The sequence below is a fragment of the Mustela putorius genome, unplaced genomic scaffold, assembly GCF_011764305.1.
Source record: "Mustela putorius furo isolate JIRA1106 unplaced genomic scaffold, ASM1176430v1.1 tig00000695_pilon_pilon_pilon, whole genome shotgun sequence".
Classification (NCBI taxonomy): Eukaryota; Metazoa; Chordata; class Mammalia; order Carnivora; family Mustelidae; genus Mustela; species Mustela putorius.
The window spans coordinates 3035026-3050053 of NW_025421447.1; the positions used below are offsets into that span (position 1 = coordinate 3035026).

Consider the following 15028-nt stretch of genomic DNA (forward strand, 5'->3'; position numbering starts at 1 on the left):
CCATTTGATGATGTACTGGAAGTCCCTTAGGTTCTGTTTACTTTTTCTCATTTGTTTTCTTTCTGTTCCCCAGACTATATAATTTCAGTTTCCTATATTTGAGTTTGTTAATTCTTTTTCTACCTACTTAATTCTGCTTTTGAGCCCTATATATGTATTTTCCATTTCAGCTATTATTTAAGCTCCAGACTTTCTTTTTGGTTCCTTTTCTTGATTTCTGTCTCTTTATTAATATTCTCATTTTGTTCATATGTTGTTTCCCTGTCTTTATCCATGTGTTCTCTTAGCTCTTTTAACATCTTAAGACAGTTGTTTTCAAGTCTTTGTCTAGTAAATTTGATATTTATACTTTCTGAGGAACATATTATATCCATTTCTTCTGTTTCTTTGAATGTGTAATACTTTCCTCTTTCTTTGTATGCTTCGTGTGTTGTTTTGTTTTTTCTTAAAAATGGAACATTTGATTCTTACAATGTGGTGATTTTGGAAATCAGATTCTCCCCTTTCCCCAGTGTTTGCTGTTGCACAGTGTCTTTGTGCTGTAGATCAGACTGAGGAGAAAGCTTCAGACTTGGGGTTTTTGTGAGGTTACATCTTATCCTGAGCAAGGATACATTTTTTAATGTAAAAACTGAAACAGCCCCACAGTGCTTATCTTTTATATCCTTTATATCCCTGCCCCTTTTGCTGGTAGGGATTTGAACAGTGGCAGCCAGCTTCTAATTTCATGTCAGCCATGAGCAACTACAGTCCATAATCAGAACACAGATCCTGATATTTCAGGGACAAGGTTCTTATTGCTCACCCTGATTCCAGCAAGCTGCACCAAAACCAGATTGCTCCCCCTGTGGGTTCCTTTCACGGGGCTGGGAGGTAGGGGCTAAGTAGCCACAATTGTGCTGATAGCTGAAATTGGCCAATATGAACCACATTTTGCCACTCAAGCCTTGGCCTGGAACCTATAAGCATTCAAATAGATTCCAGAGTTCCAAATAGTTATTAAAAGGATATATTCTAGGGGCTCCTGAGTGGCTCAGTCAGTGAGGCGTCCCCTCTTGATCTCAGCTCAGGTCTTGATCTCAGGATTGTGAGTGCAACCCCTGTGTTGGACTCCACCCTGGGCATGGAGCCTAATTTTAAAAAAGAGAGAGAGAGAGAGAAAGATTCTAGGCTCTAGTATAATTGTTGTCTAGGTGAAGAGGTGAGTGTCGGCACTTCCTACTCTCATCATCTCTGATGTCATACCTCAATTATCAACAACTTAAATAACCTTATCATCTATGTCCAGTTGAGTTTGTCATTAGGGCCCATTTCAAATATTATTTTTGTTTCCCCACTATCACCCCATACTAGATTTTTTTTAAAGATTTTATTTATTTATTTGACAGAGATCATAAGTAGGCAGAGAGAGAGGAAGGGAAGCAGGCTCCCTGCAGAGCAGAGAGATCGATGCGGGACTCGATCCCAGGACCCTGAGATCACGACCTGAGCCGAAGGCAGCAGCTTAACACACTGAGCCACCCAGGCGCCCCACCCCATGCTAGATTTTAAACACCTTAAGGACAGGGATGGGGCCAGTTTTTCAAAGTGGCTACACCACTGTATATTTCCACACCAATGTATGAGTTTTCATTCTTCCACATTCTCATCAATACTTGTTACTCTCTGCCTTTTTTATTTTCTCTATCCTAAAGAGTAGTAGTATATCATTGTGATTTTTTTTTTGGATTTTCCTAACACTAATGATGTATATCTTCTTTGGAGAATTGTCTATTCAGATACTTCACCTACTTTTTTTTCTTTTTAAAGATTTTATTTATTCACTTGACAGAGAGAGAGATCACAAGTAGGCAGGGAGGCAGGCAGAGAGAGAGGAGGAAGCATGCCCTCCTCGGAGCAGAGGGCCCGATGCGGGGCTCGATCCCAAGACCCTGGGATCGTGACCCAAGCCAAAGGCAGGGGCCTTAACCCACCCAGGCACCCCCACCTACTTTTTAATTAGGTTTACCATTTCTACTATTGAGTTGTACTTTTCAAATATATTCTAGACACAAATCTCATCATATACAGGATTTGCAAAACTTTTCTTCCATTCTGTGTCTTTTTACTTCTTGAGAGTGTCTTTCAAAGCATAAAATTTTCAATTTTAATACTTTACAATTAATCTTTTTTTCTTTTATTACTTGTGTAATATCTAAGAAATGATTGCTTAACCCAGCATCATGAAGATTTATTCCTGAGGTGCCTGGGTGGCTCAGTCGTTTAAGCATTTGCCTTTGGCTCAGGTCATGATCCTGGGGTTGGGGAATGGGGAATTGAGCCCTGCATTGGGCTTTCGGCTCAGTAGGGAGTGTGCTTCTCCCTTTCCCTCTGCCCCTCCCCCTCCCACTCATGTATTCTCTCTTGCACACACGTGCTCTTTCTCTCTCTCTCAAATAAATAGAATCTTTTTTAAAAATTTATTCCCACATTTTCTTCTAAGAAATTATAGCTTTGTGTATTTCATTTAGGTCTATTGTCTATTTTGAGTTAATTGTATATGTTATGGGGTAGAGCTCCAACTTCAGTCTTTTGCATGAAGATATAAATACAGTTGTCCTGGCACTGTTTGTCCTAACACTGTTCTGTTCCCTATGATTTATCTTGGTACCATTGTCAAAAATTATTTGACCATAAATGTATGGGTTTATTTTCAAATTCTATCTTTGATCTATATGTCTATTCTTATGTAGTAACACACACTCTTGATTATTGCAGGTTTTGTTTTTTTGTTGTGGTTTTTTTAAATATTGGTTTTATAGTAGTTTTGAAATCAGGAAGTGCAAGTCCTCCAACTTTATTCTTCTTTTTCAAGATTTTTTGGCTATGCTGGATCTTTTACATTTCCATATGAATTATAGAATTAGCTTGTCAATTTCTGTAATAAAGCAAGGAAGGATTTTAATAGGAATTGTATTGAATCTGTAGATCAATTTGAGGAAGTATTGGTACCTTAATAATATTGTTTTCCAATCCATGAACATGGGATGTCTTTCCATTTATTTAGATAATCTTTATTTCTTTCAATGATATTTTGTAATTTTTTATTGTATAAGTCTTACACTACTTTTGTTAAATATATTCCTATATCTGTTCTTTTTGATGCTATTATAAATATAATTGTTTTCTTAATTTTATTTTCAGATTATTTGTTGCTAATGAATAGAAATTCTATTGACTTTTGTGTATTAATCTTGTATCCTGCGACCTTTCTGAATGTATTTGTTGCAGTAGTTTAAGTGGATTCCTTAGATTTTTCTGTATACAAGATTTGTATATGAGGTCATGTCATCTGAAAATAAAAATAGCTTAACTTCTTCCTGTCTGATCTGAATGCTTTTATTTCTTTTTCTTGCCTAATTGCCCTGGCTAGAATCTCCAGTGCTAAATAGAAGTGATGAAAATAGCATTTTTTGTCTTGTGCCTGATCTTAGCAGGCATTGCTAAGTGCCTTTTTCATCATTAAGTATGAAACTAGTTGCGGGTTCTTTGTAAATGCCTTCTGTCAGGTTGAGGAAGTGTCTACCTATTCCTAGTTTGTTGAGTGTTTTTATCATGTATGCATGTTAGATTTTGTCAGATACTTTTTGTGTCTTGATTGAGATGGTCATTTGGTTTTTGCTTTTCATTCTATTGATATGATGTGTTACATAATTGAATTTTTGGATATTAAAACAACCTTGCATTTCTGGGTAGGTCATGCCTAATTTTGTTATATGGTGTTTATTACATGTTGCTGGATTTTTTTTTTTTTTTTTAGTATTTTGTGGAATATTTTTGTACCTATATTCATAAGGGATATTGGTCTATAGTTTTCTTGTGATGTCTTTGTCTAGTTTTGATATCAGAGTAACACTTAAGGAAGTGTTCCCTTCTCTTCTGTTTTTTTTTTTTTTTTTGAAAGAGTTTGTGAAGAATTATTTATAAGTATTCTTTAAACATTTGATAAAATTACCAATAACCCATCTTAACTACACTTTTTGGGGGGAGTTTAAAATTACTTATTCAATCTATTTACTGTTACAGATATATTCAGATTTTCTCTTCTTGAGTCAGTTTAGGTAATTTGTGTGTTTCAAGGAATTTGTCCATTTCTTCTAGGTTATCTAATTTGTGGCATACTATTGTTTATAGTATCCTCTTACTGCCTTTTTTATTTCTTTAAGGTCAGTGGTGGTGCTTCCTCTTTCATTCCTGATTTTAGTAATTTGAGTCTTCTCTCTTTTTTTCTTGGTCCATCTAGGTTTGTCAATTTGTTGATCTTTTCAATGAACAACTTTGATTTTATTGGTTTCCTCTGTTGTTTTCATTGTTTCTGTCTATCTCCTATCTAATCTTTATTATTTCCTTTCTTTTGCTTCTTTCATGTTTAATATGCTCTTCTTTTTCTACTTTTTTAAGGTAGAAAGTTAGGTTATTGATTTGACATCTCCTCTTCTTTCTTTCTTTTTTTTTTTTTTTAGATTTTACTTATTCATTTGACAGAGAGAAACACGAAACACAGTGAGAGAGGGAACACAGCAGGGGGAGTGGGGAGAGAGAAGCAGGCTTCCCTCTGAGCAGGGAGCCCGATGTAGGGCTTGATCTCAGGACCCTCGTCGAAAGTAGAAGCTTAACGACTGAGCCACCCAGGTGCCCTGACATCTCCCTAATTTATCATTTGGGGTCATAAATTTCTCTATTGGCACTGCTTTAAGTTGCAGCCCATAATTTTGATCTGTTGTGTTTTCATTTTCATGCAACTCAAAGTATTTTTTAAATTTCCCTGTGATTTCTTTTTTGACCAATTGGTTATTTAGGAATATGTTGTTTAATTACCATATTTTTGAATTTCCCAAATTTTTGTCTATTAATTTCTAATTTAATCTGTTTTGGTTGGATAGTATTCTTTGGATGCTTTCAGTTCTTTTAAGTTTATTGAGGCTGATTTTATGGCCTGACATATGGTCTATCTTGGAGGATGTTCCATGTGCACTTGAGAAGGGTATGTATTCTGCTGTTAGGATGGAATGTTCTGTAGATGTCTTGATAGGTCTAGTTGGCTTATAGGGTTGTTCAAGTCTTCTGTTTTTTTTCCCCAAAGGTGAGACATGGAACCCCTTCAAATTACAGTACCAGCTGAGAAATGTAAGAGAGCGAATTGCAAAGAACCTAGTAGAAAAGGGTATTCTAACCACTGAGAAGCAGAATTTCCTCCTATTTGACATGACTACTCATCCAGTGACCAATACAACAGAGAAACAGCGACTAGTGAAAAAACTTCAAGATAGTGTCCTAGAGCGGTGGGTAAATGACCCTCAGCGTATGGACAAGCGAACACTAGCACTCCTGGTGCTAGCCCACTCCTCTGATGTGCTAGAGAATGTCTTCTCCTCTCTGACAGATGACAAGTATGATGTGGCAATGAATCGAGCCAAGGACCTAGTAGAACTGGACCCTGAAGTGGAGGGGACAAAGCACAGTGCCACAGAGATGATATGGGCTGTGCTGGCAGCCTTTAATAAATCCTAAAGCCAGTGGATGGGTTTCTTCTTTTTCCCCTGCTGGCTGGTGACTGTCAGAGACACCACACTGAGTTTTGTGTGATGAGATGTTTTTCATCATTTCTTTTTTCCTTCTCTTGGATCAGACTTGTGATTTGGGGATAGCAGCTTCAGTGCTTCTCCATAAACTTTAGCTATTGTAAACATACTTTATTTCTCCTTATTTTTCCACTACAGAGGTGAATAAACTAGGTCAATCCACATATATCCAATAATCATTTTCTCTCATTTCTTGTTTTACTTTCATCAGTATGCTTTTGGATAAGCAGGAATATCTAAGTGGGATTTGGAGTTCTCCAGTCAGAAAATGTGAATGAGATCTAAAGCAAACCATTTATTAAATCTTTTAAAGTTTGTTAAAAAAAAAAAAATTTTTGTTTTCTGTCCTTTTTTTTTTTTTCTTTTAAAGTAGACTCCATGCCCAATGAGGGGCTTACTCATGACCCTGAGATTAAGAGTCACATACTCTACCAACTGAGCCAGACTCCCCTGTTAAATACATGTTTTCACAGCCTTTGTCTCTCAGGCTCTATTAAGTAATGTAGTTATTGTAATAGCTGTCTCTTTGAATAAGGGGCAGTGGAAATAATGCTAATATTTGGGGCAGCTGGTCTCTGGGATTGTATGTCCCACTAATGATTTTTTCATTTTTCCTTTTCTAACCTAATGAGAATATTGCAAATTTGATTGCCTGTTCTCACAGCCTAGAATCAGAAATATATTCTATATTCTCTCTTAGCATTACCCTACCACCTCATTCATTAGGACAAAGTCTGAATAATTAAAAAAAAAAAGTATCTCTCATGTCCATGTATCTCATGTCCTTCAGTCAGCAGTATGATTTACAAGGGAGGGAGGCAGCATGAGAATTTCCACCCATTAGCACATGACTGTCCTGATTCCTCCAGATTACAAGTCTCTGATTGAATTGAGGAAGTTATTAATTTCAGTTGCTGAATAGCAGCATCCTGAGTCCAGAAACTCCATCTAAATTCAAGATTGTTCTTGTTCCCTATTTTCAACTTACTTTGTAAATTGATAGATTCTGTCTATATTTAAGCATTTTAGGAGTATTTTTGTCCATATATAATCCACAGTTATCCTCCTAGTTGTTAGTCTTGTTTCAACACAGCCATCTATCTACCCAAATCTCTAAAAAGTTTCAATTTTTTCAATTCCGTGGTGAGTGCAAAGAGAAGATGAAGACAGATCCTATTGGAAGTGTAATTTGGTGTCAAAAGCTTGCGGATGCAAAGTCCTAGTGTGTTTGGAAAGCATTTATTAAGCTAAATTTTTTAATGGATCATGCCTCTTGACCATTACATAGAAACATTGTCAGAGGGCTAATACAGCCAACCCAGACCTGATATCAGATCTTCAGTTATTAAATGAATGATTGTAACTTTCATCTCCCCTAAACTTGTTTAGCCCCACAGAATTCCCCAACTCAATTAACTCAATTAAGTTTGTCACTTCAGGTAGTGCTTATGTGAGTAGAGATACAAATTTTAGTGTGAAATGAATTCTAAATGTGAGCCTGAGTAGAGTTTCCATGTGGTTCTCTGAAAGTACAAAAAGCAGTCCATGTATTGTATCTACCTGACTTAGTTTTCCTTTCCATTTGAACAATTCAGCACGAATTGAAACCAGGTTTTCCTGTGGAAAGTATCAGCTTGATTGGGGGGATGGGGAGTAGACATTGAATTGAGTTCTTTCTTGCAACTCTTGGTCAGTGTTTATTTTTATATTGTATCTCAATGAGGATGTCTTCAGTTTGAATCTGTATTCACTGCAAAACACCTTCTCCTTTAATGCATATGGCCTTCACATTTCTGTATAATAAATATCAATTATTGGTTCTCTGGTTTTACTACTTCATTTTTTTTTTTAACTTCAGTCATTTTAATTGGAAATAAGAACATTCTACACAAGGCCAATAACACTATCCCTTTACACCAGGAGACCATCCTGTTTCATCCTGTGTAGAAAATTAGGAATACACAAATAGAGTTGTAACATATAAGCTGGGGGGCAGGGCACATCAAGACTAATCTGAAGAGCAGCTAATGTTGTAGTCTGAATAGTGTCTTTTTCTCAATCAAAATAATTTACCCAATTATAACATTATTATCATGAAGAAAAGAATTATGTTTTACTTGCAAGTGACACCTAAGCTAACCTAAGAGCTGGAAGTCTTAAATTGGCAACACAGCTAACATACCTCACTGTGACAGAGTTAAGAGTATGGTGTCTCTCCCAATTAGATGGAGACCCCGAATGTGAGGCAGCCTGATAGGGTGGAATCTGGGGGTGCATGTGGTGAAAAGATTTCACCTGAAGCAGAACAAAGGAGATAGAAGCTTATTGAATACACTGCAAGGGAGTGGTGGGCAGGACAGCAAAGCAGAGACTGTGGGTACTCTATTTAAAGGGAGGTGGTGAGGGGATATGGGAATATAGGGAATTTTCCCTTTTTAGGTAATTGTGCCTGGTTGTAAGTAGCCCATTGGTTAGCTAGGGCCTTTAGATATTTTGAGGTGGCTCACCTGAGATGGACCTGTCTGTATTCAGGGGGTTATGGTGGGCCATTCTGCCTTGCTCAAATTTCCATTGCTCAAGCCTGTTGCCTAAAAGTGGCATCTACAAAAAGCTAATTGTGCTTGTGGGGTGCCTGGGTGGCTCAGTGGGTTAAAGCTTCTACCTTCAGCTCAGGTCATGATCTCAGGGTCCTGGAATCAAGTCCTGCATCAGGCTCTCTGCTCGGCAGGGAGCCTGCTTCCTCCTCTCTCTCTCTCTCTGCCTGCCTCTCTGCCTACTTGTGATCTCTCTCTGTCAAATAAATAAAATCCTAAAATAATAATAATAATAATAATAATAATAATTGTGCTTGTAATTGGCTTATTGTTCTTCCCTTCTATATAATATCTACAGCACAGGGGACAATAAGAAATATATTTACTAGAATTGTTTATACTTGTTTATTTTATTTCAAGCAAAGCATTGTTACCTTTATGTAATGTTTTTCAAAATGTGGTGCAAAGAGTACTGTACCAAAATCACCTTGGGGTGAGGGTTACCTTGCTAAAATTTAGCAGGTTTGTAGTAAATCCATCTCTGGTAGGTTATGGGCTTAGGAAGCTGCATTTTAAACACAGTCTCCAAAAGCTGCATGTTAAATTCTGAGACCACTGCTTGATATTTTATTGCTGTAATTCATTCATCCCCAAAATACTGAGTACTTAAAATTTGGATTTTAAAATTGCCAATAACTGGCACTTGCTAGGTGTTGACAATAAAAAGTTGTATAGGACACAATTTCACCTCCAAGAACTCACATTAAAGTGGACAAATAGGATACTTTTTGATTAGCGCTCTAATAGAAATAGAAACTTAATACTTGTTGTGTTTTTTAAGACTTTTTTATTTGACAGAGAGCACAAGAAAGGGGAGAGGAAGGCAGAGGTAGAGGGAGAAGAAGTTCGGTGTGGGGCTTGATCCCAGGACGCTGGTATCACAACTGGAGCCAAAGGCAAACACCCAACCAACTGAGCCACCCAGGCACCCCAAATCTTAGTATTTGGATGCACAAAGAAAGAAGTGACCTTCTTCCTGGGACCATTAGGATAGACTTAGAGGAGTTGTATTAATTTATAGTAGTTTTCATGTACTGCACATTTGTGAGGTACTGTGCTACTTTATGTGTTATTTATTCCTCACAACACTAAAATCCTGTAAGGTTGTTTTAAAGAAAACTCAGGTAATAAGTCTTGCCTAAGGACACAATGCAGAGTGTAAATTCAAATACATGCTTTTAACCATTACTCTCTCCTGCCTCCATTTAAACTCGGTCTTGAATCTTTTCAGGTTGAGGAGGAAGAGCTGAACTATTTGAGGCAGGACAACAGTATGTCCAAAATAATTTGTCATGTGCTGGAATTTATGTGTGGATATGTGTGCTTTTCACATGTCTTTAAATTTCTAAAAGATACCATTCTAAGGGAATATATTTAAGTTGTAAACTAAAAGTTTTTTGAAACTAGAAAATTACATATTTTTGTTTATCTTCATTTATTCCTTCCCTGGTGCTTTTCTTTCTATAAAACCGAGTTTCTGACCTATCATTTTGCTTCTAACTGCTTTTAATATTTCCTACAAGGCGGGGCACCTGGGTGGCTCAGTGGGTTAAAGCTTCTGCCTTCGGCTTGGGTCATGATCCCAGGGTCCTGGGATCAAACCCTGCATTGGGCTCTCTGCTTGGCAGGGACCCTGCTTCCTCCTCTCTCTCCGCCTGCTTCTCTGCCTACTTGTGATCTCTGTCAAATAAATAAAATCTTTAAAAATGTATATATATTTCCTACAAGGCATATCTGCTGCACATGAATTCTCTCAGTTTTTGTCTGAGAAGGTATTTATCCTTCCGTTTTGAAGGATAATTTCACTGGATATAGAATTCTAGGTTAAAGGGTTGTTTTTTATAACAGTAAATATTTTACTTTCTCCTTTTTCCTGACATCAAATTTTAAAAAAAAACTATGAAGAGGATGCTAATTAAAAGATTAAAAATTTGGGGCGCCTGGGTGGCTCAGTGGGTTAAAGGCACTACCTTCAGCTCAGGTCATAATCTCAGGGTCCTGGGATCCAGCCCCACATCGGGCTCTCTGCTTGGCAGGGAGCCTGCTTCCTCCTCTCTCTCTTTCTGCCTGCCTCTCCACCTACTTGTGATCTCTCTGTCAAGTAAATAAATAAAATCTTAAAAAAAAAAAAAAAGGATTAAAAATTTGTTCTTCCACTTTTCCACATAACTAAAATGCCTGTAGACACATATTCATATGATTTCTAAAAATGTTTTACTCCCTCAATAATAAAAATAATTGTTTTAATGCTGAAATAAATTAGGTAGAACTTTTTTTCCTGTTATCTATTACATGTATACATGAATCTCTGTTCCTTTGTCCCCAGTTTTCCCCAGGCTTTGGTTTGTCTTCCTTTTCTCTTCATTGAGTTCCAGTAAAAAGAGACAGACGGACATAACTGTGTATTAAGTGAGAAAGGGAGCCATCTCTCCCAGCAAGCAGATTAATTATCTCAGAATGTAAGTCAGACAAAGCAAGATCACCTCCTGGCAGAAATCTCCCATTTCTAGCAGTCCAACTTACTGTCATTAGTTCCCTTTACATTCCAAATTATTAAAAAGTAGGGGCACCTGGGTGACTCAGGTGTACCTCTGCCTTTGGCTCAAGTCATGATCTAAGGGTCCTGGGATCGAGCCCCACATTGGGCTTCCTGCTCTGCAGGAAACCTGCTTCTCCCTCTCCCACTCCCCCTGCTTGTTTCCTCTCTCTCCATGTCTCTCTCTGTCAAATAAATAAATAAAATCTTAAAAAAAAAAAAAAAAGTAGATTCAACTGGGAAGGGGGGTATCAACTATTCCCTAAGAGCTCTTCAAATAGACATGTTTTGTGTAGATTTTTTTCCCTGAATATCAATAATCTGTCCACTACTTTGGGTTTTTTCAACCTACTTGAACCTCTCTGTCAGAGAGGTAAGTTCAGATAAAATATATAAAATACTATATTTTATCTGAACTTACTTTAGAAATCAGGAATCTAGGGGCTTTTTACCCTTCAGAAGGACTTCTTGACCAAATCTACATGTTTTTGCCACATAAGTAGGCCCAGTAGATGTGCGTCATTTTCCTGATTTGAGGGAAAAAATTCAAAGCCAAAATTTTTCTTGCATTTCAAAGATGTTGAAATTCCTCCCACTCACATGTTGAGTACTTCTTCAAAGATTTCCGGATATTTAGTCATAATACCTCAAAATATTTCTGAGTTAGTCTAAAATTAAAAACAAAAATTTCTCCCCAGCTCTGTCACCTCAGCTTTTCTTAAACTCCAGATGGAGGCCAAGAAGTTCTTAGATAACTTAGGTTAAACTGGTTTATAATTAAACTAAATTAGGGGTGCCTGTAGGTTAAGCATCAGACTGGTTTCAGCACCAGTCATGACCTCATGGGTTGTGAGATCAAGCCCTGTGTCAGGCTCTGAAGTCAGTGCATCTGCTTGGGTTTCTCCCTCTCCCTGTGCTCCTCCTGACCCCCATTCTCACTCTCTCTCACTCTCTCAAATAAATAAATCTTAAAAAACAACAACTAAATTAAACTTTGTTTGGGTGTAGGAGAGATGGTTATGATCAAAGAGGGAAAAGTACAGAAGGTAGCAGAATAGCTGAATGGATTTTTTTTTTAAGGTTTACTTATTTATTTGAGAGAGAGAGCAGTAGGGAGGGGCAGAGGGAGAAGGAGAGGGAGAATCCAGAGACGACTGCCTGCTGAGTACAGAGCCTAACACCAGGCATGATCCCAGGACCCTGAGATCATGACCTGTGCCAAAATCAAGAGCCAGTGCTTGCTTAACCTACTGAGCCACCCTGGCACCCCAGATTCCTAAGAACATCATGAACATTTAAAAAAACTGAGCAAATACTTATTTTAAAATGCTTTTGGTAATACAAGACATGTTTAAAAATAGATGATTTTGGGGGGTGCCTGGGTGGGTCAGTCTGCTTGGGCATCTGACTCGGTTGCAGCTCTGGTCATGGTCTCAGAGTCCTGGGGTTGAGCCCCAAGTCTGGCTCCAGGCTCAACACAGAGTTCTCCTTCTCTCCCTCTCTCTGTCCCCTGGTACTCACTCACTCTCTCTCTCCCTCCCTCCCTCTCTAAAATTTAAAAAAAAAAAAAAATCTTTAAAAAAAAGATGACTTTTTTGATTGAAGTGTAGTTGACATAAATGTATATAGTTTCAGGTGAAAATAGTGATTCAACAATTCTATGCATTACACGGTGCTCCTTCCCATAAGTGTGGTCACCATGTGTCACCATACAATGTTATTACAAGATATTGACTATATTCCCTATGCTGTACTTTTTTCTTTTTTTTTAAAAGATTTTATTTATTTGAGAGAGAGCACAAGCAGGGGGAGAAGAAGGCAGGAGAGGGAGAAGCAGACTCCCCGCTGAGCAGGGAGCCCGATGGGACACTCGATCCTGGGACTCCAGGATCATGACCTGAGCCGAAGGCAGAAGCTTAATTGACCGAGCCACCCAGGCGCCCCCTTACGCTGTACTTTTCATCCCCATGACTTCTTTATTCCCCAAACCTCTCCCAGTTTCTTCTGTGTATTTGATTCTTTTTGTCTGTCTGTTTAAGGTAACGAGGATGGCTCTTCCATGATTTTCCATTAGTACTGCCCCTGCCCCTTGTCAGTAAGCCAAAACTGGAGTCATGAGACCTTGGAAACAGTGGCTGGTGACTGTGGGCAAAAATGTGCAGATCACTTTGTACACTTCTCTATACCCCCTTTTATTATCCAGTCACTTACCTGAAGCAAGTGAAACAAGTGGCAGGGGCCGGGCAGTGGTGGGGGCCGGTGTTTGTTTTGCTTTAGCTTAAGACTTCTATTGAAACATACTTACAGAAAAGTACGCGTGTAATAAGTGTACAGCTCCGTTTTCACAAACTGAACACACCCATGTAACCAGCACCAAGATTATGAAACAGAACATTACAAGCACTTCAGAAATTAGCCTTGTGCTCCCTCCCAGTTACTACCCTCTGAGGGTAACTTCTAACAGCACTGACCAGTTTTACCTTAACGGTGTTTCTCAGAAAAATGGAAAAAGCCTAATGGAGGAAAAGAAGTTGGAAAGGAGAGGTCCAGACAATCTCAAAAAAGAAGAGGAGAAGGGAAGAGGGAAAGAAGAGGAGGGAATGAGGATGAGGAGGGAGGGAAAAGAGAGGTTTGAAGAAAGAGAATCTACCTGCTTGGCTGCCCAAGAAACCCAACAGTGATACTTTTAAGCTTTTCTCTTTCATGTGCCTGGGTACAGTTAAGTGTCTGCCTTCAGCTCAGGCTCATGATCCCAGGGTCCTGGGATCCATCCCTGTGTGGGACTCCCTGCTCAGGGGAGAGTCTACTCCTTCCTCTGCTCTTCCCTTGCTTTCTCTCGCTCTCCCCCAGATAAAAATAAAAATAAACCTTCTTTCTCCTGCTCCAGCCTCCTACCTCTTTAGCCACCCACCTCCGCTGACAGCCTTTTAAGGTTGAAAGCCCTTTGCTCCACTCCCTCACAAGTCTTAGGTAGCACCTTAAGTTTTTTGTTTTTGTTTTTGTTGTTTTTTTTTTTTTGAGAGAGAGACAGTGAGAGTGTGCATGAGTGAGGAGAAGGTCAGAGGGAGAAGCAGACTGCCCGTGGAGCTGGGAGCCCGATGTGGGACTCGATCCCGCAACTCCGGGACCATGACCTGGGCCGAAGGCAGTCGTCCAACCAACTGAGCCACCCAGGCGTCCTGCACCTTAAGTTTTATTTGTGATCCATTCTTTGGGGTTATAATTGTCCCCTTTCAGCTGAAGACTCTTTTAAATACAAAAACTACAACAAAGAGAAAGCTACTACCAGTAGATGACACCAGGTACATTTTCTTCCTTTTCTGTGATTTTCTCTAGGGCCTTCCCTGGGCCAATATTTCACATTGTAGCTGTTAGTTAAAGTTTATGTGATAATCCAAATTTAAAATGGCAACTGATAACTGATTTGGTATCTTCTGGGTAACATGTTGGCACTTTAATGCAACTTCAATGGAACTTCAATGGAATGGAAGGCCAAGATGAGGTATTTATGAAAAGAGGGGCTTGTTTGTTTTCAGGGAAAAAATTATAAAAGACTTTGAAATGAGCAAAGGGAATGCCTGGGTGGCTCAGTCCCTTAAGCGTCTGCCTTCAACTCAGGTCATGATCCTGGGATTGAGCCCCACATTGGGCTTCCTGCTCAGTGGGAGCCTGCTTCTCCCTCTCCCTCTGCCTGCTGCTCCCCCTGCTTGTGCTCTCTCATTCTCTCTGTCAGATAATAAAATCTTTAAAAAAAATTTTTTTTTCTTTAACTCTCTACTATTCTGATCACTACTTTTCCTTAGGCTACACTTCAGGCCCATTCTCAGTATTTAAGTTTGTAAAGGAGGCAAGAAGAGGATATAGCTTGGTTAATTTCCTGTTATTCCCAGTTTGGCCCATCAGAGGGCGCAAACAGCATAGGTCTCAAACTAAGATCGGTCCGCAGTCTCACTTCTTTTTATTGGCCATTCTTCTGTAGCATGTAGCTAAAGCACTGACAAATTTTAGTGTTATTCCCAGATATCCCATCTCATACTCTGTGAACAGATTTAGGTCCTGACTTGAAAAAATTCAGACATAGACAAGAAAAAAAAAAAAAAAAAACCTGTAAGATAAGTTCAAGTTCCCTTCTCTCCCTACTCCTTTCCTCCAATTTGCTCTTCTTGCTTTTCTGTAAATGGCACTTCACTTAGGAACCTGGGATTCATCCTTGGTTCTCTCCTCATCTTTATTCCCCACATCCAATATCCTTTGTCTCTTTAGCTCCTCTCTGTTCA

The 15028-nt window shown here is 38.7% G+C and overlaps 1 protein-coding gene across 2 annotated transcripts in view; it reads left to right on the plus strand.

The window, feature by feature from the left end:
- The window catches only part of GOLPH3L (golgi phosphoprotein 3 like), a 43407-nt gene extending 35966 nt beyond the window's left edge, over positions 1 to 7441 (plus strand). For both annotated transcript variants that reach the window (XM_004776785.3, XM_045083121.1), the window contains one exon: positions 5123 to 7441. In XM_004776785.3, coding sequence (XP_004776842.1) covers positions 5123 to 5550 — 428 coding nt within the window. In that variant the 3' untranslated portion in view covers positions 5551 to 7441. The remainder of the gene's footprint in view (positions 1 to 5122) is intronic.
- The last annotated feature ends 7587 nt before the right edge of the window (positions 7442 to 15028 follow it).